At 38.2% G+C, this 27594-nt stretch overlaps 2 protein-coding genes across 8 annotated transcripts in view; both read left to right on the forward strand.

Moving 5' to 3' along the window:
- Positions 1-5542, forward strand: part of LOC136254773 (putative leucine-rich repeat-containing protein DDB_G0290503) — a 118656-nt gene extending 113114 nt beyond the window's left edge. For all 7 annotated transcript variants that reach the window (XM_066047511.1, XM_066047514.1, XM_066047512.1 and 4 more), the window contains 4 exons: positions 1033-1098; positions 3554-3673; positions 4617-4682; positions 5220-5542. In XM_066047511.1, the coding sequence (XP_065903583.1) occupies positions 1033-1098; positions 3554-3673; positions 4617-4682; positions 5220-5291 (324 nt within the window). In that variant the 3' untranslated portion in view covers positions 5292-5542. The remainder of the gene's footprint in view (positions 1-1032; positions 1099-3553; positions 3674-4616; positions 4683-5219) is intronic.
- A 5016-nt stretch (positions 5543-10558) lies between these two features.
- Positions 10559-27594, forward strand: part of LOC136253782 (uncharacterized) — a 37721-nt gene continuing 20685 nt past the window's right edge. The window contains exon 1 of the mRNA XM_066046440.1: positions 10559-10658. Coding sequence (XP_065902512.1) covers positions 10619-10658 — 40 coding nt within the window. The 5' untranslated portion in view covers positions 10559-10618. The remainder of the gene's footprint in view (positions 10659-27594) is intronic.

Here is a 27594-nt window from a genome sequence, read left to right on the forward strand (position 1 = left end):
GTAGTCTGTAGTGTCAGTGCATGTGAGAAAATTCTAGCCGAAAAGTAATTTGGATATGATGAAGTTTTAATTAAAGTTCAATGGCTGAGTGCCTCACAGATGGCTTTTTGCCCTTCATGTTTCACTGATAATTATTTTATTTTCTATATGTTATACATAAATGAATGCATGCACAGTATATGCAGGCATATGCACAGTATATTGTACTGGGTCATTGTTCATCATCATCATACGGTATGGTAGCACAGAGGCTTGCCCCTTCTCACAAAAAGGGGTGACCAGAAACCAGCCTCATAATATGCCTTGGCAGTATTGGTTAGGTAGAATCAAGCCCAAAGATACGTGTAGTGTAACCCAAATTAGTTCTAGTAGGTTGCTACAAATTTGTAAAAAAATTGTTATTGAGTACTGGCTAAATCAATCGGTTATAGGAATCCAGTAATCATTTACTGTATGTACACTTGGTCCAGGTCACAGCTCTAATTGCTTGCAGAAGGTGCTTCTTATACCATCCTTCATTAAGTAACACTGGTGCATAATGGACGCTTTACTTTTCATTAATAGGCACACATTCAGATTTAATTGTACTGCATACTTGCCATTATATGCACAGGTTCACAAACAAACAAGTAGAAGCAAAATTAATTTTTAAGTTGGACTGACTGAATTAGGGATTAATGTCCATTACACTAGTACAAGTATAGTCCTGCAGGTCTACCATACAGCCTACATATTTATAGGGAGAAAAATGTTGCTGATTTAAATGCTTTGGTATTAACAGCAAAAAGTTTGTCCTTGAAATAATCATTTGGACCTCCATATAGTTTATAATACATTTTGGGATTATCTACAAAGCTCTTCGAAAAATTAATTGCTTCTCAAAATATTTAGGCTATACGTTACCTTGTTTCACTGATTTTTCTCTCTGTGATCTCTAAAATTTCTAAATCCTAATTTTTGCATCTGGTATACAATTGTTACATCCTGAACGTACTGCAATTATATGAACATATAATTATTGTATTTGTTTAGGATCAAGGATTTTTTGGTTCAAATGAATTAGATACTTTACCTCAAGAACCTGTCACTACTGAGCAGGTGTGTAAGGAATGAATATAATGTATATAGATACTAAGAAAAGGGATTGTACTGTGTTTATTAAAAGTGTGATATTTACTAATGGTAAAATTAGATTTACAAGCGATAAACAAATACTACCGTATGAAGGTATTATCTATCCCATTAAGTACAAAGTACAGAACATGCATGCAGAAATGGATGTATCACCCTAACAAATGGTTTCATACTTATATGGTACCATTCTGGTCCTATATAGGAAGATGTAATGCCTTGCATGTAGCAATGTTCATAAAAATAATATATAGGGAGGGAGAGTATCCAACACTCAATTGCCCCTTCAAAACACACTGCATTATAATATTATGCAATAGTGATCATCACAAAAATGCGTTAATTTGCTCAAATTCACCAGAATGTGCAATTTGAAGCATCTCACCAACTTTTTAGTCAAAAGTATTTAATAAAACAGGCTATTTCCAGTTTACAAAACTCTTTTGGCAATGTTGACTACTGGGTTAATAAACATGCAGCATCTATAAGCAGTTCAAAATAGCCTTTTAGCCACCTGAAACTCTTGGTACAGTGGTAATACACCACGTCTCTCAAGTAAAAGGTCAGTGGTTTGATTCTCACTGTAGGCAAAAAAAATGTTCGTTATAATTTATAGACTACTTTTAGGAACACGTTTTTATGAAGCATTTTCGCTGCTCTTCTCAGGTATTGTCCAAGGCTTTGAATTCATGCTAGGGGCTAACATTGTCACTGTTTTCTTCAATAGCTGACATAGGTGGTGGAGGGGGGAAGGGTTAAAGGGCTAAAGCCCCCTCAGTCTGTTAAGGGGGGCCAAACCCCCTCAGAATGATATGTATGTCACCAAAATTATCCTTCTTCACGTGGGGCTGAAAACTGTGAAAAAGATCAATATACTCTAATAGAATGCTCAAATATCCTAGTAGGGAACTTTGGACCACTTCTAACAAGAAAGTGAAGAGCACTATCAATGACCCAGTTGGTGAAGAAGATACGGATGATTGTAGTCAAGGTATAGATCCAACCACCAGGACAAAATGTACATGGAAGAACAAAGCGGGTGGTTTCTCATAAAATATCATGATCCACAAACTCCTCTGAAAACACTGCTGACAACACAGCTGCATGGCAGAGATGATGCAACTCCAATCCAATTACTAGCACAAAACATGGGAGAAGAAAGGGCTCCATCCAATCTCATAAGAATGCTAAATTGGCCCTAAACACTGATGGTGGAGGAAACAGTGATGGTGGTTGAATAATACACTCTTTGAACAAGTGTAGTGGGTACCAAACACTTTAAGTGATTGCAGATCTTCCCTTCAGTGATATATCAATGGTTCTTTTGCAATAAAGCCTAGTGCTGCAATTTGCTGAAATTATACTAAATTATACAGATAAGATGCAACTATGATGCAACATCATAATGCAGTGTCTTTTTAAAGGGCAATACAGGTGTTGGATACTCTCCCTCCCTATATTATTATGACGTCTTGTTTATAGAGACATTGCAGTTGCTTTATGATAATTATTGTAACAGGAGCTTAACATGGTTCTAGGCTTGGGAGAAGGAATATTGGATCATTGTGGTGGAGAGAAGTACTTTATTACTAAAAATATCCTTTTTGCATAATTTTAAATTTAAGCTTTGTTGATTATTGTTTTAATTTTTTTGATTTTAAATTTCTGGAAAACAGTGAACCCCATTCCTCCCAGAATCGCACCTACCACATAGCTTTTGAAAGAAATATATTTGAACATTTTAGGTATTCTTATTTGTAGCTATGTATATAATCATATTACTGATATTTATGTAAAAACCAGTTACATATTCACCTGAATAGTTGAATATATACAGTATAATGTACCATTAGCGACAACATCTGAGAGAGAAACATTTTGTACTTTTCACTAGGGGTGAAACGAATATTAAATTTTAGGTATTCGAATATTCTTCAAATTAACGAACGAATTAACGAATTATTCTTTAAGAATTTTCTATATAATTAGGTGCTTGAAAGGGACAAAATCACTTTGATTACTACTAAAACTTTAAATGTTAAAAAAGAAAAGTCCTTTACATGTATTATTAAGATGAAAAATTATATTTTAAAATTACAGTTTTCTGTTGTCAAAATGTTTTCAAGGTTAAATGTGTACATTATCCGATTAACAAATATTTAACGAATAACGAATATTTCTTAACAAACGAATAACAAATATTCGTACTATTCGTTTCAGCCTTACTTTTCACAGATTTTCCAAAACTAGGAATGTTTTCTTTCCATTTTAGTAATTCAGATAAGCATTTTAGATACCATTTTCTCGTATTTTATGAAAACCTTCATTACATTTTGCGCAAAGTGCAAACCTATTAAATCCCAATGCTCTTTTCTCTGTATCATTTATTGTGTTATAATAATATTATTTACATACATAATAGCAACTATGGAAACGTGTAAAAGAGGCAGAAAGCACAGTGGATGCTCTAAAGCAAGAGCTTCATGACCAGCAAGATAGTTATGAGGGTTTGATGAATGAGAATGAGGAGACTATTCAAAAAGTAAAACACTTCATCAGAATACTGTGTAAATAGTAGATTCTATGTAGACATACTGTATAGCAGGTTTCAAGAGGTTATTTTAGGTCATTTAGCAGGTTATTTTCAGGATTTCTTCTGCTCAGTGGGGAAATTTCCACATTCTTTAAAGTATTTCTAATACTTATAATGCCAATTTGATCAAGTTCTGAGTTTCAAGAGAGAAATGTCTATGGATAGCTGTCAATCCACAAAAATTGCTGCAAAAAATTTCCCCTCGCTATACAGTACATAATATATATGAAAATTTGAAAGCCTCACATTTCTGATTTAACTTTGTGTGTTACAGAACAAATTTCCACTCAAATATATATTTGATAATTTCTAGGAATGTGCAAATTTGCGTGTATGAATATGGAAGTATTATTATGTACATACCTACGTATGTATATGCATGCATCCAAACATTTTAAAGTATTTGCATATGAGAGTAAGTATGTATGCACTAATAAGTGTGTCTATGCTCTGTGTGTAATAAATACCTGACATATAACTCGGTACAGTACGTAATGTTAGCTACATTAATTTCAGGCTAAAATGCACATTTATAATATTATGGTGACTTGTCATCGACATGTTTGGATTGGTGAACACGCTGCATTGTCTTCCTCTATCTAAATATCCACCCATTTCCCTTCTTACACTCCATCTCTGTGAAAGCCTAACAATAACACTGAAAATTAATGGTCCAAGTGTACAAAACATGATTAAATGCATAATGTAAATTTCTACTTGTATGTGAATTTTGTACGCAGAGAAAATTTAAGCCAATGGTAAGTAACAGCTACCAGAAAACTCTTTAGAATACATATGTCAGGTTTTGTGCAAAGGGTCACATATTGCTTTTGTATAAACTTATCATGTCTGTTGTAGTTTCACACTGTGTTGTCAATTATACTTTATATAGCTTCAGCAAAAATTAAAGGAAGCTGGGGAAACAAAAACAAAAGAGGAACAAGAGGAGTCAAAGAGTGTATGTGCTACACTGTGCATAGTTACATGTATCTGCTTATCGCTGACATGTGAAACCAAATGTTTTCCAATCACACATAGCTAATTAGCATTTGCCTTGTAAAATTAAGATGTGTTTGTATAATTATATATCAGTAAACTTTCACAGGATAGCAGTGGCCCAGTGGCTATATCAGTCTAGTTGTTTTTGTGCTTACTAAGTAATTTTTATCCCACTAGTGATGTCTGTAGCTAGTGACTGCATGCTGCTGTTGTGTTCTTGAGAAAAAAATTGTGTTCTCATTGTTTTATAGCCCACATGGCCAGCTGTAAATATAGGGAAAATAGTGCATGTATATAAATGACTGACTTAGCTGATATACATCAGTTTATATGGCATTTAAAAAGGACTGAAGACAAACATAACAATGGCTTTTCATGACAGTAAATTGTAGTCAATCTGTACTCCTATGGAGCTTATATAATGGAATGACTTTAGATACATACGTATATCAGCCCCTGTTGCATTTTGGATACACACTGTATGTGCTTTCTATAGTATGCCTCGTTGGATTTCCAGCAGATAATGGCAAACCGTAGGCAAGCTACTGAAAAAGAAGACACCCAATAGACACATAAATAATACCATAATATTATAGTGATTCTAGGTATAAGTTTATTATTGACTTTATATTTTGTTGTTACTATTATGATTAATGTATTTGTGAAAATTGTCGATAGAAAACCTTAGAAAATCTGAAAGGCATTTTGAATGATATATTTACACACACATGAGATAACTATTTTGACAGTTTGGATTATTCAAAGCATTTTATGTACTAGTGTATGTACATCTGCATTATTATATGTACATTTTTGTAGCACCTTTGCATGCAGAACGGTAGTACTGTATAATAGGGTTGGGTTTTTCTGGCCAAAGATATATGTATCATCCAAAAGCCATCTTCACAATGTCATCCTGCTGCTTTGGCAGTATTGGTTAGGTATAGCTAACCAAGCCCAAAAGTGCTTTCAGTACAACCATAAATGCTTCCAATAGATTGCTAAAAAAATTTATTCAATGGATTTTCTACTGATTGACTTACCCTATATTGCCGAGTACCTAGCCTGCCTGCCTGCCTTCAGACAAGCTTAACTTGATAACAGCTAAGACTACAGGCTTGATTTTTTTTACTATTTGATGTTGCTTCAGCCTGACAGGTGCTATTTTGTGTACCGCAGTATGTACAGTGCATGCATCATGAAAAGAGACACCACATCCATATTTCAGACCACCAAGAAGAAACCACGTCAGAGCATATTATTAGTTTATGTGACATATGTGTGTGGAGGTTTAATGCAGACTTTTAACTTTCAATTATTACACCCTGGCTGCTTGCATGATCCTGGTTGTTTCTGTCAATTGTTGTGCTAAGTATTGAATGTTCACTATCTTTAGTTTTAGCTTCATCAAGTTTGCAAGATTTTTTATTTTAACCAAAAAATGATGAGGCACTGGCCTCACTACTCTGATGTCCTTGATTACACTATTAACAAATCCTCATGCAGCCCTCAATTATTTTTTCACTGTGCCATTTCTAAGGCTTGATGAAATATGTCTGCTGGCATGGATGATGTTGAGTAATCTTTCAAAAATCATAGATTATTCAGCCTCCAAGATTTATTTTCTTAATAATCCACCATCTACCTCTTTAGCCATGTTGGACATACAGGGGCAGATCTAGGATTTATAAAGGGGGGGGAATTCAAGGTACTAGTCTCTTGGGTGGACGTGTGCTTTGCATCTGGAACTAGGGGGGCCTGGGGGCATGCCACTCACCCAAGAAAATGTTGAAAATAGATGCTAAAATACTGCAATTTGGAGACATTTTCACATAAAATGCATATTTCTGCCTATAGATATTTTATATACTGCTTTTAGATTATAGGTATGGCTTTCTGCAGCATTTGCTAATGGAAAGGTTTGGGTAGGTTCAGACAACCAAGTACATGATGCACCCTCTCACAATTGCATGCATGATAGAACAATAATGTTGAAACTGTAAAATTGGGAAATTTGAATGATAAGAGATGGAATCTGAGAGCATTTTCAATGGAAATTGTGTACCTGAATACAGGTACCAGTAATGACTACACAAAACACAGTGGAATTAATTCTGTTCTAGTGTAATCCATTTTTTGCTCAAAACTCTCATTTCTTTGAGGAAAATCCCCTAAGAAATATCTATATTGATCATCCACCTACTCAAGAAATCAAACTATAGTAATCTGCTTTCAAACAACTTAGGACTTTAAATTAATTTTACCAGGAAAACATATGACATACTCAAGGATTTCACAAAACATGATCACAAAATGTACCTCCCTCTCACTGCTTGAAGTTTCTTAGTTTACTACAGTGGTATATCCCCAGTATATGGAACAGTTAATTGTTTGGAAGTTTAGTAGCTTTTCAGTAAACCTGCATTCACTGATGTTTACTGAGAGTTCAAAACTTAGTAAAACAATTATGTTCCATATACTTAAAGTTACTGACATTTTACTATCAGTATAACTGGGCACAACTACAGTAAAGCAGCTTAACAAATTAGTAAACTAAGAACCTTCAAGCAGTGTCTGATATCACGTATTAAAGTGATCAAGCTGTAACTCCACAAGGCAAAGCCATGACCATACATATATTGCCAGGGGCAGGTCTAAGATTTCCCAAGGGTGGAGTGCTAAGGCCTAAGTAAGACCAAAAAAAGCAAGGTAACCACCTGCTGACAATAGCAGCAACTATATCTCCTTATTTATAACTACATAGCTTGCTACACTGCTTCTCTGAATACTGTGACTGCTCTATTATAGAGTATCTTGATTTTGACTGCTCTATCAGAGTATTTCAATGTTTGGCAGCTTTGTAGCAGTTTTACCCTCTTGTTGACTCCTACATTAGAGATTAGCGCTTCTGCTATTCTTTTAGCTAGCACACAGTAAAATTTGGAGGGGGTGCTTCAGCCCCCAAAATCCACCCTTGATTACTTATACTCATCATACTATTAATGCAGCAACAAGTTGCCTGCAGATTTTCTCACATTTAGATAATAATCATTGCATCACTAGTTGCACTAACTAGTTGGATGTTCACAGAAATTTCAAATCAAAATACAGGAAAGAATATTATTGATGCTGCATTTTAATCTACAGAAAAAGTGGGTCGGCCTGTTTGTGGCAAAACTTGGGTATATTAGTCTCAATGCACACTGAAATTGCCACTACAATCTATGATAGGATATTTTGCCAATACATTATGTATCGGTATTAACTGTTAATACAATAAACTGGAAAATATTTTCTTCAGTGATTTGAGACCTAAACGTAACAGTGTGTGGAATCCAAACAAAATCCTGTATGCATAAACGTGTTTAGGATATTGCGAGAGCATTGGGGTGTATGGTGCTTGAATTATGTTAAACAAGCATGTATTTGTACAGAAATGAGAAACTTACATACTGTATTCTACATTATCAGCCTCATACAAACAAAGCCAACACAGTGTATTTTCAATAGTACATGCACCTATAATAATTATTCAGTTGCTCATGGAGTACAATAGTTTGGAGGTAAACCCACACTCAGCTGCCACCATACCCCATGCTTGACCATTCTAATATAGACTCTGTAGTCTGTACACACAGTGGGAGCATGCTGGATCCATAACCCAGAGGTCAAGGTCACTGGATCGAAACCATCCTCTGTACAATCTATACAGTCATATTATTTTAGTGTGAAACTATTACAACTACTGCAACTACATATTTGTGTATCTTGCCAGTTCTACATAGTATTAAATCATGGAGTACCATAGTTTGGAGGTAAGCCCAGCTGTAAAAAAATTCCATTTGATAACAGTCTAATCATCCACAGTACATGTTTGCTTAGATAGTGACTTCAATATACACAAATTTATATGTAACACTGACTTATTGTTAATGGTATAACTGACATAAACTGTAGCCAATCATATCTACACATGCACGATTATTTGTGACCAGATTTTACAAAACCGATCCAAATCGCACATCAGGCAAAATCAAAACTTAACACTACCAGTGGATAGCTACACTATCGTACTACTAGTTTTGACCCTCAGTACTACTCGAACTACACGAGGCTGGTTTTAACAGACGTCTTTTCTGGGTGGTGTGGAGTACTCAAATGGCGATTTCAGGCCTTGTGAAGGACCTGGCTTGGCAAGAATCAGTGGTTTACTGGTGGAAAGCCTTATAATGTTGGCCAGACGTGTTCCCTGTTGATTTTGCTACATATCAGCCACTAAGGAGCCAGCACAGCCCTGTAATCTCGTGTCTGGACTCCATACCCATGTATACCAGTGTATACCCATGTATACCAGTGTATACCCATGTATACCCATGTATACCAGTGTATACCCATGTATACCAGTGTATACCCATGTATACCCATGTATACCAGTGTATACCAGTGTATACCCATGTATACAAGTGTATACCAAAGTATACTAGTGTATACCACTGTATACCCATGTATACTGTTTTATACCAGTGTACAATCTGTGTATGCCCGCATGTGTCGCTCAGATTGGTGCAGCACTACTAGCCAATGCGTGTATACCTGTATACCCTGCATACATCAAAGTATTCAAGGGCACTTGGTCCTATATCATGCCATATCTCGATTTTTTTGCCAAGACCAAGTGGCACCAAATTCACCTGAATTTTCGTTATTAAATTTTCACCATTAACCTACCATCACAGCCATTTCTTGGCCGCCACCTTGGATTTCACATCTTTTTCATGATAGCCTTCTTGAGGGCCGCACTCTTTTTTTACAGCTTGGCTGTTTTGGATTAGATTACACATTCTTCTGGCACCAGCAGTGGTTGGCTTAAAGCACTTCCACAGCCTGCTTTGGGTCTAGCTATTCCTCCTCATGATTTTACTATGGCTTTACGTTTGTGGCTTGGCATTCCTTTGTTCCCTTCTTTACCACTCTGTACTTGTCTATCTGTCATTGACCAGTTTGGTGATCATCTGCTGGGGTGCTCTCATGGTCCCTTGAGGATCCAGCGTCATAATGCTTTAGTGTCTGTTGTACACCATGCCTTGCTCCAAGATCACCCTGGTGTTCTTAGGGAGCAAGGCATTCCATCTGACCGATCTCGTCCTGGCGACACATACCACCCTGACTTTCATCTTGGTCGTCCTGCCTATTTTGATCTCTCCGTCAGGAGTACCACTCAGTCTGCTGTCATATCTTCTGCTTCTTCTCAGGCTGGGGTGGCCGCTGCTGTTGGTGAGATAGCTAAGGACAACCAATACCAGGACATTGTAAATGATAATGGAGGAGATTTTATCCCTCTTGTATGTGAGACCTTTGGTGTTGGTCACCATATGCCCTATCAATTTTAGGATCCATAGCTGACAGAACAACTGTTAGAAACGGTTTACCACGAAAGTTTGCTAGGCGCCAACTTCTCCAGCAACTGTCTGTGACTTTGTGGAGGTACAATGCAAAAATGATACTCCGCCAGTATTCGCTTACTGCTGAGGACGAATTTCCTGACTTTGACATTGGTTAAGTTAAGTACGTATAGGTAGTAATAAGTATATAGTTAGGTAATAAGTAGTAGTATGTTGTAGTTTTCAGTATGCTGTATTGCACGCAAAAAAAATCATATTGCTGCAAACCGATTAGATTACAAATTACAAAACCGGATATCGCATGTGGAGGGAAATTGAAAACAGTTGAGATTGAAAGCTACGTAAACCTGAAATATGCAATTTACAAAGTGTGTGTGGCAATGGCCTGACAAACTCAGGCAATTAGATTCTCACGCGATAATTAAACCGACCACATTTAGCGTGGGAAATTGTACCGCGCGCGTGCTACATCGGTCCGTCTCCCTTCGTAAAAATGGCCTTTTCTAGCGAAGAACACTACTCAGTCTCAACAGGTACGTCTCTAGTTATACATAGATGCATTGTGTTAAGAATTGCAATGTTTTGAGAGTTTTTATGACTGCCACGCCCAACTCAAGAGAGAGAATTGGACCACCACAAATAATGATGAAATAGCTAATATATTAAGTACAAGTAACGAAAGAAAAGATTATAACTAAGTATTTATGAGCTTTAGACCCCCTTAGCAGGTCGTTTGCAACAACAAGGTGGAGCTATAATAATAATAATAACGCTCAATGTAGCTTAGGCTACTCGGTGTTGTGCGGCCGAAAGTTTTGAAACTTCAGGTCTGTTCTGACTGCTCAAAAGTGCAAGATCTATAGCTACGTAGCTAGCTATCACGCAGCTACAAATGTGCGCTAGGAAGTTAGCTACTCTCCTTGGAAATTTTAACTGCGGATCGTTTTGGTACGATTATTAGATCTACTTTGGGACAGCTGGACGGATGAAAGTTATACCGCGTGCAGGGATTTTCTATCCATTAAGCATGCGTTTGACATGTTGCACAGTTGGATTACAAGCCAACTGTTCCACGGTTCTTTTTTCTTGGAGGTGTGTAGTTATCTATACGGTATGCTGATTTTCTATTTTGTTTCAGTTGTGAGCATTTCCATGGCTACACAATGCTTGACTGGAATGGACAGAAAATCTACAGCAGTTCAATTGTAAATTCTTCTAACCGTTTGAACATTACGACCAAGCGGAATTTTGTATATAAAGTGTATGGCTTCAGATTTTGCAATGCTGTGGTGCGTTTGAGTCAAGAATGTGAGGGGGAAAGCATTGCAAAATAATGAAAGTACAAGAATGTTCTGTAGCTGCTATACTTATCAGAAACGCTAGCAATCACTTCCTCAATCATTTCTCTTCCATTACAACACAGCATGCATGCATACGTTTTGTGCCCTTAAAATTGCATGATTCTTGTGCATGTGTGATTTTAGTGTTGCATCGTAGAAGAACATGCACGCCTTAGATTTTACATACATGTATGCTGTAGAATATAGCATTAGTGTAGCATAGCATTGCATGATGAAGGCTGCATAGCATTAGCTGAAGGAATATGTCCTACCAACTTCTGTGTGGCTTTCACCACCTTCTTAAGCTTCTTTTTAGACATTTCCATCTCATTTGCACACTGGTTCATTTTACCACAATGCACACCTTCATCAACACTACACACAAAAGTCTGCTCAGGTCACAATACACATGTACACATACAGTTCACAGCAGAATAGTGCAATTTTGTTTACAATTTGAACATTGAAAATTACTGTTACAATTATCAGCAAGACTGGTTTGAATATAGATGTTTGAGCAACTATACATATGCATGTGTATACACAAATATGGCTGAGAGATGTAGCTACGGTGCTTATCACTGCATGAAGTCTGAGGTACAAATAGTAATGATGGCTGTCCTGCATGGACCACTGTGATAGGCTGCATATACTTTACTAATTCCCTGAAATTGACCAGGTGACCAGATTTCTTCTTCATTTCTTCATGTGGTGCACTTAAATTGTAGCATATGGAGTGCTAAGCAAAAGCTGATGTGGAAACTGTGAACATCTAATGGGTGTTTTCATGCCAGTAAAAGTTTCAGAAGTGTATTAAAGTATGTTTTTCTATCACCACTGTAATTGTGTAATCCTTTCCTCAACAATGACCAGGCAGGAAACCAGAAATGCATAATTAAATCATCATGGTTTTATGGAAAATTAATTCCAAACCAATGCATCATCCAGTCACATGCTTACTGTAACAACATTCTCATAAATGTATTGATTGTTTGGTTAGCTTTATTTAGTTCAATATTATGTCATGGTGCATAACATTTCATAAGTGCAAGTGTGCTTTTGATAGGAAGATGTATTGTGTCAATATAGAAGGGAATTATATGGTACAGTATCTGTTAAAGCTCATTTGCTTACTAACAGCAATAAGGTCATTGCATGTACACATGAGCTGGTTGTAATAAGTTGCTTAGCTAACGCTGGTGCATGGATCATGTCAATTTCTTTGATAAGTTATCAAGTGTCTTGTTTCTGTAGTTAAAGCATTTAATTCTACTGGGCAATATCACTATGCAGCAAGGAATTTCTATAGAGGACAAAACTGGGTGGAATTTTAGGCATTGATAGCAGTGGCAGAGGAATCTGGCGGCAGGGAATCTTAGGGTGTACAACATCCTAGAAGCTTTAGCCATTTTAGGTTTTACATGTCTCAAAGTTCACCAGAATGTAAAATTTGAAGCACATCACCAACATTTAGTCAAAAATATTTAAAACAGGCTATTTGTAGTTTACAAAGTTCTTTTGGTAATGTTGACTACTGGGTTAATAAAATATACAGCATTTATAAGCAGTTCAAAATAGCCTTTTAGACACCTGGAACACTTGGTACAGTGGTAATACACCAACTCTCTCAAGTAAGAGGTCAGTGGTTTGATTCCCATTGTGGACCAAAAAAAATCTATTTTTCATTTTTAAACTACTTCTAAGAACATCCACGGTTTTCAGCCCCACTATAAATTCGGTGAGATATCATTCTGAGGAGAATTCAGCCTCCAATCCCCCCCTCCACCACTTATGATTGCGAGTGCAACAGTTAAACACATAATGTCACAAATCATAATACTGTTGAAAATCAAGAAAGTTACTGTAGCAATTAAAACCTAATCCACATGTGGGTATGGCCATGATGAATAATGCTCCATAGCTTAAAACTTCCTTCACTATCACTTCAGGATTCAAATTGTTTACAGCTGTAGCTACGTAGCACAGTAGCTTTTTGTTGTACAATTGGTTTATTACAACCCATAGCTTCATTCAAAGTCTTAACCAACCTTCTTCAGAATGTTCACTACAAATTACAGTCAAAATATTTTGTAACACAAATAAAATAATGGCAACTGTCCATGTTATGAATTTCAGTATATAACAGAACTCAATCCAACCCAAATAATTTTGCTGCGCTGTCACACCGACACACACACACACACACACACACACACACACACACACACACACACACACACACACACACACACACACACACACACACACACACACACACACACACACACACACACACACACACACACACACACACACACACACACACACACACACACACACACACACACACACACACACACACACACACACACACACACACACACACACACACACACACACACACACACACACACACACACACACACACACACACACACACACACACACACACACACACACACACACACACACACACACACACACACACACACACACACACACACACACACACACACACACACACACACACACACACACACACACACACACACACACACACACACACACACACACACACACACACACACACACACACACACACACACACACACACACACACACACACACACACACACACACACACACACACACACACACACACACACACACACACACACACACACACACACACACACACACACACACACACACACACACACACACACACACACACACACACACACACACACACACACACACACACACACACACACACACACACACACACACACACACACACACACACACACACACACACACACACACACACACACACACACACACACACACACACACACACACACACACACACACACACACACACACACACACACACACACACACACACACACACACACACACACACACACACACACACACACACACACACACACACACACACACACACACACACACACACACACACACACACACACACACACACACACACACACACACACACACACACACACACACACACACACACACACACACACACACACACACACACACACACACACACACACACACACACACACACACACACACACACACACACACACACACACACACACACACACACACACACACACACACACACACACACACACACACACACACACACACACACACACACACACACACACACACACACACACACACACACACACACACACACACACACACACACACACACACACACACACACACACACACACACACACACACACACACACACACACACACACACACACACACACACACACACACACACACACACACACACACACACACACACACACACACACACACACACACACACACACACACACACACACACACACACACACACACACACACACACACACACACACACACACACACACACACACACACACACACACACACACACACACACACACACACACACACACACACACACACACACACACACACACACACACACACACACACACACACACACACACACACACACACACACCGAATCTGCGAAAACCCGACATAATGGTGCATTTTTCAAATTCTTTATTATTGAATATCTATAATGTATTTAGCCAAGTGTATGTTCTGACCAAGTTTCAGCGTCATATGGCAACAACTCAGTTTTGTACTACAAAGTAGCAACAGAAAGATCGATTTGTACAGCAAGTATATATAGGGAAAATAAATTACATGCGCTTACAAAAACGGCTGTAACTCACAAATAAAATGCAGTACAGAGTTGCAACGTGCACCGTTGTGTTCGCCATGAATAGGGGAGTACATTACTGCTTAAGTGTTTTCTTCTATTATCATTGTTCACTGCATACAGAGACGAAATCAGTGAAGAAAAATCGATCGCATACGATCGTTTCGACGTGACGTAAACAAACGCCCATAACTTACGTATCCTTTAGTCTACTGCAACGAAACAAAGATTGTTGAACTCCCCTTTAGTAGGTGAATAAGATGATATCCAGGTTGTTATCATAGGACCCTTCCTTCACAAAGAACAACGCGTTTAAACAATTTACGATTCTTTTTTTCGATTACGCAAATATTTTACCCATTACAAATCAATGGCTTATACTGAAAATTTAGGCTTGCGCCATTATTTCGGGTTTTCGCAGATCCGGTCACATATATATATGCACTGCTTTGTAATAAAATTTATCAATTAAAACAGTGGCACACCCAGTAAATTATACTGTTGCTATTGCTAACATTATCAAATGTTGTACCATTTGTAGCTAGTCACAAGTAGCTAGACCAGTTTCTTTTGTGTGTAGGCAGGACAAGTAAAGTAAAGCCTGCACCCGCATGAGAGAGAAAGTGGTATATGACAACCCAGGTTTGATAAATAACCTGTGGTTAACAGTTTGGTGAGCAAACTCTCAAGCTCTTTTTATGTAGTTTAGACAAAGGCATAGCTCAAATTCTACTTACACAAGTGCCTTCAAAGAATAAACAAAATCATGTATCAATTTAAAAAGTGAGTACAAAAGGTATATAGCTACAAAGAAAGAAACTACTGTATGCTACTACACTACTGCCAGCTGTACAATCCTTTGTCGTGTGGTTTTTAATCAAATATTGTCTAATACCATGGCCTTCAATGTGCTGTAGAGACATCAGGTAGCCACCTAAGGCACATGTAATGTGACAAGCAATTGGATACTTATGGAATAGTCTTGAAATCCCTCATCTTTAATGGATTTTCCATTTTATAGTGTGGATATCATTAGTATGAGCTGTTCTAAGTGGTACAGTGCTTGGCATATGTGCAGGGGATTGTGGGCTTCAATACTGGTAGGTTTGAAGCAATTGCAAACTAGTGGTGTAGTTTTTATTGTGCTTACTTATTAAAGCTGAACTACTAGCTCATATGTAGTTCTTAACCACAAAGCACATACATGGGACTTGAATAAAATTATATGCTTATCCTCTGGCGTTGATATTGAACATTGTAGCTGTAAATTGATGCATATTTATGTTCTTTCTTGACAGTATGTTGAAGACACTGGTGTAAGTAAAATTTGACCCATGCTCCTGTATAACCACACACAAACAACTCACACACATAAAAAGCAAAAGTAGTCTGACTATGCGTGACTACGTACCTAATTAATCTGTGGTGGACAGTTAGGTGAGAAAATTCCAGAGCGCTGACCTTTCTTATCTTGCCCACACACAAAATAAACTGACCTATAGCTAGTTATGTGAGATTACAACCAGTCTGAGAGTACAAATCATTAATTACAATTGAAGATGATTCATCTCTAATTAAGATCTCATTAATATGCCTGAAGTAAATGCTAAGGATGTGCAACTTGAGCATGCATGACAGGTTACATACTATTCTGTAATCTGTACAGTGACACATGTACCACAAAAGGTGTGAAGACTGTATTACTGCACCTGTACTGCATTTCTTACTCACCCTCACATCCTTTTGCTTATACTTTGGGGGTATTACAATACATTAAAAGTTATTCAACATGTAAAGAGTGGTAGCTTCCAATGTAATGTAACGTATGTGCTTTGTCACAGGTTAAAACTAAGTTCAGTTCAGATACTTTCACCATGTACATTAAACACATGATTTGAATGCAAGAGTTAAAGTTATAGGGCATGTGTTTAACTCTTGCTGATGGCATAGATTTTTCCATTTACTTGTCATATACAGTGTGGTAGTACGGTATATTAAAGATCATAGAGGTTTGGATTTTTCTGAGAAAAAAATATCACAGCTTCCCAGTATCATCCTAGCACCTTGGTAGTATTGGTTAGGTATAATCAAGCCCAAAAGTGCCTTTAATACGACCCTAAATGCTTCCAATAGATTGTTACAAAACTTTTAAAAAATTATTCAATGGAATTTTCTAAGGCAAGCATAACTCAAGAACAGCTAAGGCAACAGGCTTGATTTTTTTCACTGTTTGATGTCGCTTTGTCCCAAGACTTGCCTTTTAGCATACCACAGTACATACAATGCATGCATCATGGGGCTCACTTTGTCCTCCTGTGTGTCCCATTTCTTTTTGCTGACAGCCAAAGATGCCAATTAGTTGTAGTGCAATGGCCTCCCTACCTTATGCTTAATAAGTGGGAGTCATCCATGTTTTCCATGCATGGTGAATAGATTGAAGTGCATCTATATAGTACTGTTTTTCGTTTGTAACACTGTGAAACATGCTGGATATAGCTGAAAGCGAAGCATAATGGCCATTTCACAGTAACTAATAGTTGGGGTCCACAAATCATCCATATTTTTCGTGATGACTGCAAAGATGGTTCTCCTACTGTTTTTCATGTACACTGCATGATGGGGTGAACATAGCTAAAGGCAGACATAATGGCCACTTCATAATAATTGATAGCTGGGACATGGATTCAGATGAAAGCATTAACTCAGGTGCCATCCTTTCTTTTGATGCAGTATGCATGGGTCAATAGTGTTACAAAAATGTAAACACATTACAAGTATAAGGAAAATTAAGAATTTTAAGTTTGATTAGGGATATATCGTATGGTAGGTTCGCCTACACCTGCAGATATACTTGTAAACATTATTATTTTAATCCTTAGTTCAGTCTATACTCATGACTGAATTAGGGATTGAATGTCCACTAGTATATCCGCAGGTGTTGGCACCCTCCCTTGTTTCCCTACTACGATCTCTAATCAAACTTAGACTACAACAAGTTTGATATTGAAATTTGAAAATGTGGTCTCTAAATCCCATAGTGCTACACTCATGTCCATGCTCTGAGGCAATACAAAACACGATAATATTATGTGCCTGTAACATTGGCAATGCACAGGCATTTAAATGGCTATAACAGCCATACTGAATTAGAGGGAGGTGTAATGGTACTAATCAGCGCTACATTTCGTGTTTAAAAGCAGCTGTCAAGGCATAGCAACAATGAGTTGTATTCCAATACTTCTTGAAACATAGCATGTGTCTGTAACATTGACAATGCTAAATGGGTAGCGACAGCCACACTGAGGTCCCTCCATGTAGGGAGGTGTAGAGGGCTCGTTTCTAGCAATTAACAATACATTTCTCATTTACAAACAGCTGTCAACTCGACAAGGTACAATAATGAGTCATAGTCTAAATCAGTTAGATTTCAAGAACCACAGAGTTCTATGGGTTTAGACTGAACCCTCAGGCCTTTAGTAGCACCCTCGCTACACTTGGGCACCGCAGCCCAGGGCCTTCAAGTTTTTACCAAATTTGTGATGGTACTATATCTAAAATTAAATGCTACTGGAAGCACAGCCTACATATGTACAAAGTTGTGATGCTTGTCTGATGAAGTGCAAGCAATCTAATGCACCATGCACAGGGGCATACGCAGGAAGTTTAAAAAGGGGTTTCCACTACAGCTAAGTGACCATCACACTGTGTGTGTGGTAAGGATTTTACCTTGTCTCACACCCTTAGCCGCCCACATGGTGCCTATATCCAATTATCTGGCCAAATGAAGTACGAGATTTGACTGCTAGTTTGATGACAGAAGTGTGCCATGATGTCCAAGTAGAGCCTCACTTACTTGCCCTGTCTGGTGAGGTTATGCATCACCGTTCAGCTGTGCTTGATGATGATGCCAGAGTGGATATCAGAGCCGCCGCCATATCAAAACTACTCTGTATATTTTGTCAAATCACAGCCAAAACCTCAATGGTCAAATTTTTTTTCACAGAAATCTAAGTTTTACCCTTAATTCTAAAGAATTAAACATTAAAAAGATGTAATATCTACTTTATAACCCTTCCACTACCTCAGGTTTGTCAAACATGATTAAAAAAACCTTGTCATTCCCTTATCCATTACAAAATACATGCGTTTTGTAATATATTCAGAAAACACAAAAGTACAGGCATTAGCACCCATAATTTCTACAGCACATTATACAATGAAAGAAAGCCCATGAATTGCCCTATACAATGCCGCCCGTACTGGGATTGTAACGTTACCACAGTGTCTCTTATTCATGTTTGATTACGGCATAATGCGCACTCCATACAAAAGCCTATTGGAGAAATTTATTATTCGGGTGGACAAATCCCAAAAGTACAGGCTGTTATCCTCCACCAAATCCCCAAAACTTGGTATCATTGTATGTGTTGAAGTGTACTAATTACGAATCCACCCGTACTGAGTGTTTAACTGGTAATTTTACAGAGAAGTAATCGAAAAACCTTGTTTTTCCAGCATTATTTTACGTAGCTACCTGATGATGCGTAATTCACCAGAACAAGGCTCTTTCTGCCCTTCCTGTTCGTCTCAGAGCAAAATCTAATATACCACAGGACTCGCCTGACATTAACGAGTTCGATAAACCAAACGGTGTTTCCGTAAACTGAAGTATGCAGAAGTTATTATTATTATTATTATCAATTTACCAAAAAGGAAGGCATACACAAAAGGCAAAGCCTGTACAAGGTGTCCGCCTACAAAAACAAACATACATATACATATACCTACAGTACACTACAAACTAAACAGTACTCAACAAAACACAAAACAGTGATTAAGAAGTTACTTGACACATAAGTAATTATAAGTGATGCCGGAAAGACTTTCGATTACTGTCTTCAAGGATATGTAATGGCACAGTGTTCCAGAAGAAAGTTGTGTTGACAAAAAAAGAATTTCTCCTAGAATTAATGGTGGACTGTGGAGGGACTAGTGAAAGATGGTGACTTCTGGTAGATGCTATGGAATTAAATGAACAGTGACTATTAAATGTAATAGATGTTTGCTGGTGATATATGTCATTGAGGAAACTGACCGAAAGTTATAGTGGTTTGTTTACGAGGTGGCGTAATTTTTACCGGAAACGGGCAAAACCTTGCGGAATCCGGTAAATTTGACATTAGTTTTGATATTGATTTGGTTTTAGGAGGTGCTTACATCATCGCACCTTTTTTAATGTTCGCGTTTTTTTATTCTTTTGCAGCCTCCAATCGGTTTACCACCTTGGCTGCCACTTTTCGTAGGCATGAAGCTGAGAAGCGTCGTGCTTATGAGGAGCGTATACGCGAAGTAGAGCATGGCCTCGAGCATGGCAGTTTTACCCCATTAGTTTTTTCCTCCTCCGGTGGAATGGGGAAAGCAGCCACTACCACCTATAAAAGTATAAGCATTTGGCTCAACTATACTCAGTGAGAAGTGGAGTTCCCCATATTCAGTAGTGATGGGCTGGTTCCGTTGCAGTTTGGGGTTCTCCTTGCTTCACTCCTCCATCATGTGCATCCGTGGTTCTCGATCATGCTCTAAGCGTCCTGGTGTGCCCCCGGCAGTAGATCTCGCCGTCGCAGAGGGGCATCTACCAGTTCACTAACATTCCCTGGGCTTCTGTAGGTTCTTTTAGGTGTCTTTTCTGTAGGTAAATTCTTTCTTTTTCCATTTTTATGTTGTTCTTCTAGCTTGTTTTCCATAGAGACGTGTGGGTGGAAGGGAGTGCCATTAGGGCCGGAGGAAAAAAATAAAATAAAAATAAAAACTGTGTGACTGATTGCCTGACTGCTCTATTAGAGTATCTCGGTCTTTTCACCAAAATCACAATTCAGAACAATGCTATAAGCATTGCTATCATGTTAGAAGCTATTACTTAACTAAGATAAAAGTTTAAGATGTGTCCTGTTCCATGACAGATTCCAGAGCCTGGAAACCTGAAGTATCAATTTCTTAACGTTTCAAGTACTGTATAAAATCCAAAGGGGTTTCCTGAAACCCCTGGAAACCCCCATCCATACGTCCCTGATGCAACTCTTCTGTAATGTCACTTTTCTTTGCAATAAAAGCTTTTCTTTTCAATAAAAGCTAATGATATCTAACCAGATAATGAGTTAAGAAATTGGTACATTATCACGACTTTATAAGCTGTAAACATTTAAATGGTTCCGTCTCTACGGTGATTGAAGGCCACGGTGTAGAAAAAACTTTATCTATATTCCACTGTAAACCACTAGACAAAGTTGTGGTTAGTAGGTCACAGGTTTAAACACTACTATAATAGCAATTTTAACATATCTTTTGGTGCATACGTACTTTTCAAACATAAATTGTTACTCATAGTAAGTTCACAGTATCATGGTGTAGATTGTTTCCTGTAGCATCTGTGATGCCTGGAAAAGCACAATAAGGTATCAAGACACACGGTAGTGTGTCGCGCTGCCCAAGAAGCCGGCGCGCCACACCGTGAGTATATTTACAGGAAGAAAGAAAACGTCATTTTCACACCTTTGTATCTCGGTGATCCCTTATCCGATTAGAACCAAATTTGCTACAGAGTTGCCCGCCAGCCAGGGAGTCCACATTCCAAATTTGATGGAAATCGCTCCAGCCATTTTCGAGATACCAGCTGCCAAAGCTTCGATTTTTTTCTTGGTTACGTAAACGCGTGCTCCGATCGCCTTGAAATGTGGCATACAGAAAGGGAGCCCAAAGGCAAATCCTAGTATCAAATTTGGTGCAACTCTGATGAATGGTGCAGGAGTTATGACCGGTTATTCGCGTAAAACAAGATCGATTTGTTGTCACACCTACAGGGTAAACCGCTTTATAGAATGAGTTGAAAATTGCTATGTAGATGGAGTAACCATCGTAGGAGTGCCTTTTGGTGGTTTGAAAGGAATCGAGATAAAGACCACGGAGATATGACACAAAATCCAACTTGTGTCACAATTACGCGATCGATTTTTATGAATAAAAAAGTATTAGTTTTTACGCCTACTAGGCAAACCGCTTAGAGCAATGAGCTGAAAATCGGTGTATAGCTGGAATAATCTTCATAGAAAGTCCTTGCAGTAGTATAGAAGAATTGGATTACAAACCACTGAGTTATGATTCGAAATCCAACTCCATGTGGCAAATGCGAGATCGAGATACTCTAATAGAACAGTCACCCTAATAGAGCATTCAGCTAATTTATTTACTTCATTATAGAATTCTATTACATTGCAAGTTATTATGTAGGGAGTTCAGCTGCAAACAGTTAATCTTATAGACAGTTCAGCAAGAAGCAAGTCACCCTGTTGAGAGTTAAGCTACAAATATATCACTGTAGAGATTCAGAACATTACAGGTCACACTGAAGAGAGTTCAGCTATAAACAAGTCATGCACCCTGTAGAGAGTTCGCCTACAATTAAGTCACTCTCTAGAGAATTCAGCTACACACAAGTCACTGTGGAGAGAGTTCAGCTACAAACAAATTACCCTGTAGAGAGATCAGCTACAAACATAACACTTTGCAGAGAGTTCAGCTACAAACAAATCAACCTTTAGAGCGATCAGCAACAAACAAATCATAAAGATCAACTACAAACAAATCAACCTGCAAAGAGATCAAATCAGCTTGTAGAGAGATCAGTTACACACAAAATCAACCTGTAGGGAGATAAGCTAGAAACAAATCACCCTGTAGAGAGTTCAGCTACAAAAAATCAACCTGTAGAGACATCAGCTAGAACTAGACACAATGTAAGAAGTTCAGCTACAATTAAATCACTCTGTAGAGAGTTCAGCTAATACAAATCAACCTGCAGAGAGATTAGCTACAAACAAATCACCTTATAGAGAGTTCAGCTACAAGCAAATTACCATGTAGAGAGATCAGCTACAAACAAATTAACCTGCAGAGAGATCAGCTACACACAAATCAACTTGTAGAGAGATCAGCTACAAACAAATCAACCTGCAGAGAGATCAGCTACAAACAAATCAGCTTGTAGAGAGATCAGTTACACACAAATCAACCTGTAAAGAGATAAGCTAGAAATGTAACACTTTGAGTAGGCAGATCAAAGGAATTTTGCAGTGTACATATTTGATATTACTCTGCAGCCAAGAATAATGCCCTGATCACAGGGCATTATACAAATAATGCCCTCACCACAGATAATACACTTTACTATGTTATTAGTGACCAATTGTACTTAAAACCATATCATTGACTAAAAAATTGTAATTGTGGGATTAATTTTTTTTAATGAAATCATACAATTATCCTAAATCAAATGTTATTGTTTTAAAGCAACTACTGTCAATCTTTAATCATCAAAGACATCATCAATGTTGATATCTTTAAGTGTCTCTTCAAAGATTTTCTGCTCATCAATAGTCTTCTGTGGAGCTTGATTCATTGCTTGCCCAGACAAAGTAACTGAGCAGCCAGTAAAAGTACAATTGCTCAATAAAAGTGTCACACTGTCATTCTTTGGCACCGGCAGTTGTGGAACACCTAGTTTGGTAGAAGGTTTGTTTGCACTACTTGCATCTTTCTTGACATTGGTACTAGGTAGTTTACCACCATGAGTCATGACATTTGAGATATCTAACAGCTGAGACTCAGAAGTACGTTCGTATTGACGAAGAGCTTCTAGTGATCGGTGATCAGTTCTTTGTTGAATGAGCTTCTCAGGAACATTAGCATGAAACATAGTAGTGGTTCCGAATGCCCGAAGACTGTGATTGATATATCCACCACTAATACCAGCATGCTCACACATTTTTTAATCATCACAGCTAGGGTATTTTTTCCAACTGGTGTTTTCTTAAACCAGGGCACAGATGACCCACTGGAAAACTCACTATTTGGTTGCATATAAAATGCATCATTCTCCAGTGCTGTGTCACGACGCAATACTTCCAAATACTTGTCCAATATCTTTACATGGCATTGCTCTGAATCAGTTTCGTACTGTTTAACAGTTTTATTTCTTTGGTTAAGGGACGCAAGCCCTCCTTGGTTATTCTTGGACCCATATTCAGTGTACACATAGCACGAAACTTCTTTGCCATCTATAATATTAGTTTCTCTGGAAAGCTGAAACACCCTTAAATTCCTATGCTCTACTCCACCTCTTAGGCAAAAGTTTTTGCCATTATAAAAAAACACTGCATTGAACAGACCTGTGGGATTATCCAAACTAAGAATTCCCCTTTCCCAAAGTATATCTTCTTCGTTCTTTGATAACAGTGGAGTAGCTTTTGTGTCCACTCCAATACCTTTGCTGTGCAGCCGTTTGTACACTGCATCACACACATTTCTTAGAGGATGAAATACAATATCTTGCGAAAAATTGATCTCCTCAGTAGGTCGCATCTTTCTTATATGTCGCTGCACTCCTGACAGCAGCAAATATATGCCAAGCGGTGTGTATTGGCCCCTATCAGCTTTACGCACTTCAGTAATAAACTTACACAGCCAATTGCATATTTCTTGGCGATCATCACTCGCTAGAAAATTAGCAGGACATTGATCAGATGAATACTTTAGGTTTCTTGCTGCCCTCCATTGTTCAACTGTACGTACAGCCCATTCAGTATTCTTAGATGTGTTAGCAGGGCAACTTCCTTCTTTAAATGAATCGAGTTCTTCCAATGTCGTGTCGAAATCAAAACGATCTGCGTTGATGTCACCTTTAGAGTTCTCTAGAGATTTAGACTCAGTGGAATCTTTCGTTTTCTTACTTGCTTGTGCCAAATGATCACAATTAGCACGAGGCTGCTTTAGCTTAAGTGACTTTGCCGGTATATCGTCAGATTTATCCATACAGCAAGGGCACCACTCGGGTAATCCTAGACAAAATCGTCGATTGGGAACGAAAGACTTTGGAGGACGAGCAATGAGAGACTTGCTTACAACTTCCATGCAGTTGCTGACTCATCACATTCCAAAAAGGCATCAAAATACTACAACTACAGGTGGTACAGCAATGTAGCCTGAAAGTACATGTTTAATGTCACAATCGAAAGTCGAGATCTCTCATTTAAATAAAATTGCTGCTACAGCAGTTAACTCTTAGCAGCTAGCTAAGAAGTGTTACATAATAGTTGTAACATGGGCACTTGTGGTCTGCCTGATATGTCTACCTTCAGCCCTCGGGCCTGCGGCCCTCGGGCTGAAGGTAGACATATCAGGCAGACCACTCGTGCCCATGTTACAACTATAAAACAAATAACCCTGTAGAGAGATCAGCTACAAACAAATCACCCTGTACAGAGATCAGCTAGAAACTAGACACAATGTAAGGAGTTCAGCTACAAGCAAATCACCCTGTAGAGAGTTCAGCTAAAACAAATCAACCTGCTGCAGAGAGATCATCTACAAACAAATCACTTTATAGACAGTTCAACTACAAACAAATTACCCTGTAGAGAGATCAGCTACAAACAAATCACCCTGTAGAGAGTTCAGCTACAAACAAATCAACCTGTAGAGAGATCAGCTACAAACAAATCACCCTGAAGAGAGGTCAGCTACAAACAAATCAACCTGTAGAGAGATAAGCTAGAAACAAATCACCCTGTAGAGAGTTCAGCTACAAAAAAATCACCCTGTAGAGACATCAGCTAGAAACTAGTCACAATGTAAGGAGCTCAGCTACAAGCAAATCACCCTGTAGAGAGTTCAGCTAAAACAAATCAACCTCAGCTACAAACAAATCACCTTATAGAGAGTTCAGCTACAAACAAATTACCCTGTACAGAGATCGGCTACAAACAAATCACCCTGTAGAGAGTTAAGCTACAAAAACATCAACCTGTAGAGAGATCAGCTACAAACAAATCACCTTATAGAGAGTTCAGCTACAAACAAATCACCCTGTAGAGAGATCAGCTAGAAACAAATCACCCAGTAGAGAGTTCAGCTACAAACAAATCGACCTGCAGAGAGATCAGCTACAAACAAATTACCTTGTAGAGAGATCAGCTACAAACAAATCACCCTGTACAGGGGCAGATCTAGGATTTATAAAAGGGGGAGCTAACTCAAGGTACTAATCTCTTGGGTAAAGGTGTGCAAAGCATGCTGGAACTAGGGGAATCTGGGGGCATGCCCCCCCAGGAAATTTTTGAAAAATAGATGCTAAAATACTGCAATTTGGTGACATTTCCACATAAAATTCATAATATTTTCTGCCTGTAGATATTTTATATACTGCCTTTAGATTATAGGTATGGCTCTCTGAAGCATTTTGTTAATGGAAAAGTTTGGGTAGGTACAGACAACCAAGTACATGATGCACCCCTCTCACAATTGCACAACACTGAATAGGTGCATGTTAAAACAATAATGTTGAAAGTGGAAAATTTTGAAATTTGAACAATACAAGATTGAATCTGAGAGCATTTTCAATGGAAACTGTGTACCTGAATTAAGTATTGCCATACATATTAACTACACAAGTAGATGAATGAAGCCCTTTAAACAGACCAATGCACTTCATTGTATGTATAGGTGCAGGCGGATTTGGAAAAATTCCATACTATATGCTTCCAGTGAATGTTCTATTAGAGTAGTTAGCTGACTGCTCTATTAGAATATCTCGATCTTGTACACCTCCAATGCTGATCGGAGTCCTTGTTGCATAAACTTTAGCATAAATCCACTGATAATACCTTGAAAAGATGCTTATAAGGTGGTTTTATGAGTATTTGTATTATTAGTGATCATATAATTATGCCAAGACAAAATTTCATTATAATAGTCAGCATATTGATCGAGTAAAGCCTAAAAGTGAAGGGGGCTTCAGCCCCCAAAGCCCCCCCTCCCCCCGAATCCGCCCCTGCTGTAGAGAGATCAGCTAGTAGCTAGAAATTATACACAATGTAAGGGGTTCAGCTACAAGCAAATCACCCTTTAGTGAGTTCAGCTACAAACAAATCAACCTGCAGTGAGATCACCTCCAAAAGAGCACCTTGTACAGACTTCAACAAATTACCCTGTAGAGAAATCAGCTAGAAGAATTCACCTTGTAGAGAGTTCAGCAACAAAGAAACCACCATGTAGAGAGTTCAGCTGCAAACAAATCAGCCTGTAGAAAATTCAGTTACAAACAAATCGCCCAGTAGAAAGATCAGCTAGAAGAAGTTACCTTGTAGAGAGTTCAGCTACAAAGAAACCATTCTGTAAAGAGTTCAGCTGCAAACAAATCACCTACACAGAATTCAGCTACCAACAAATCACCCTGTAGAGAGATCAGCTAGAAGAAGTTACCTTGTAGAGAGTTCAGCTACAAACAATTCACCCTGTAGAAAGATCAGC

Source organism: Dysidea avara, chromosome 4 (assembly GCF_963678975.1).
Source record: "Dysidea avara chromosome 4, odDysAvar1.4, whole genome shotgun sequence".
NCBI lineage: Eukaryota > Metazoa > Porifera > Demospongiae > Dictyoceratida > Dysideidae > Dysidea > Dysidea avara.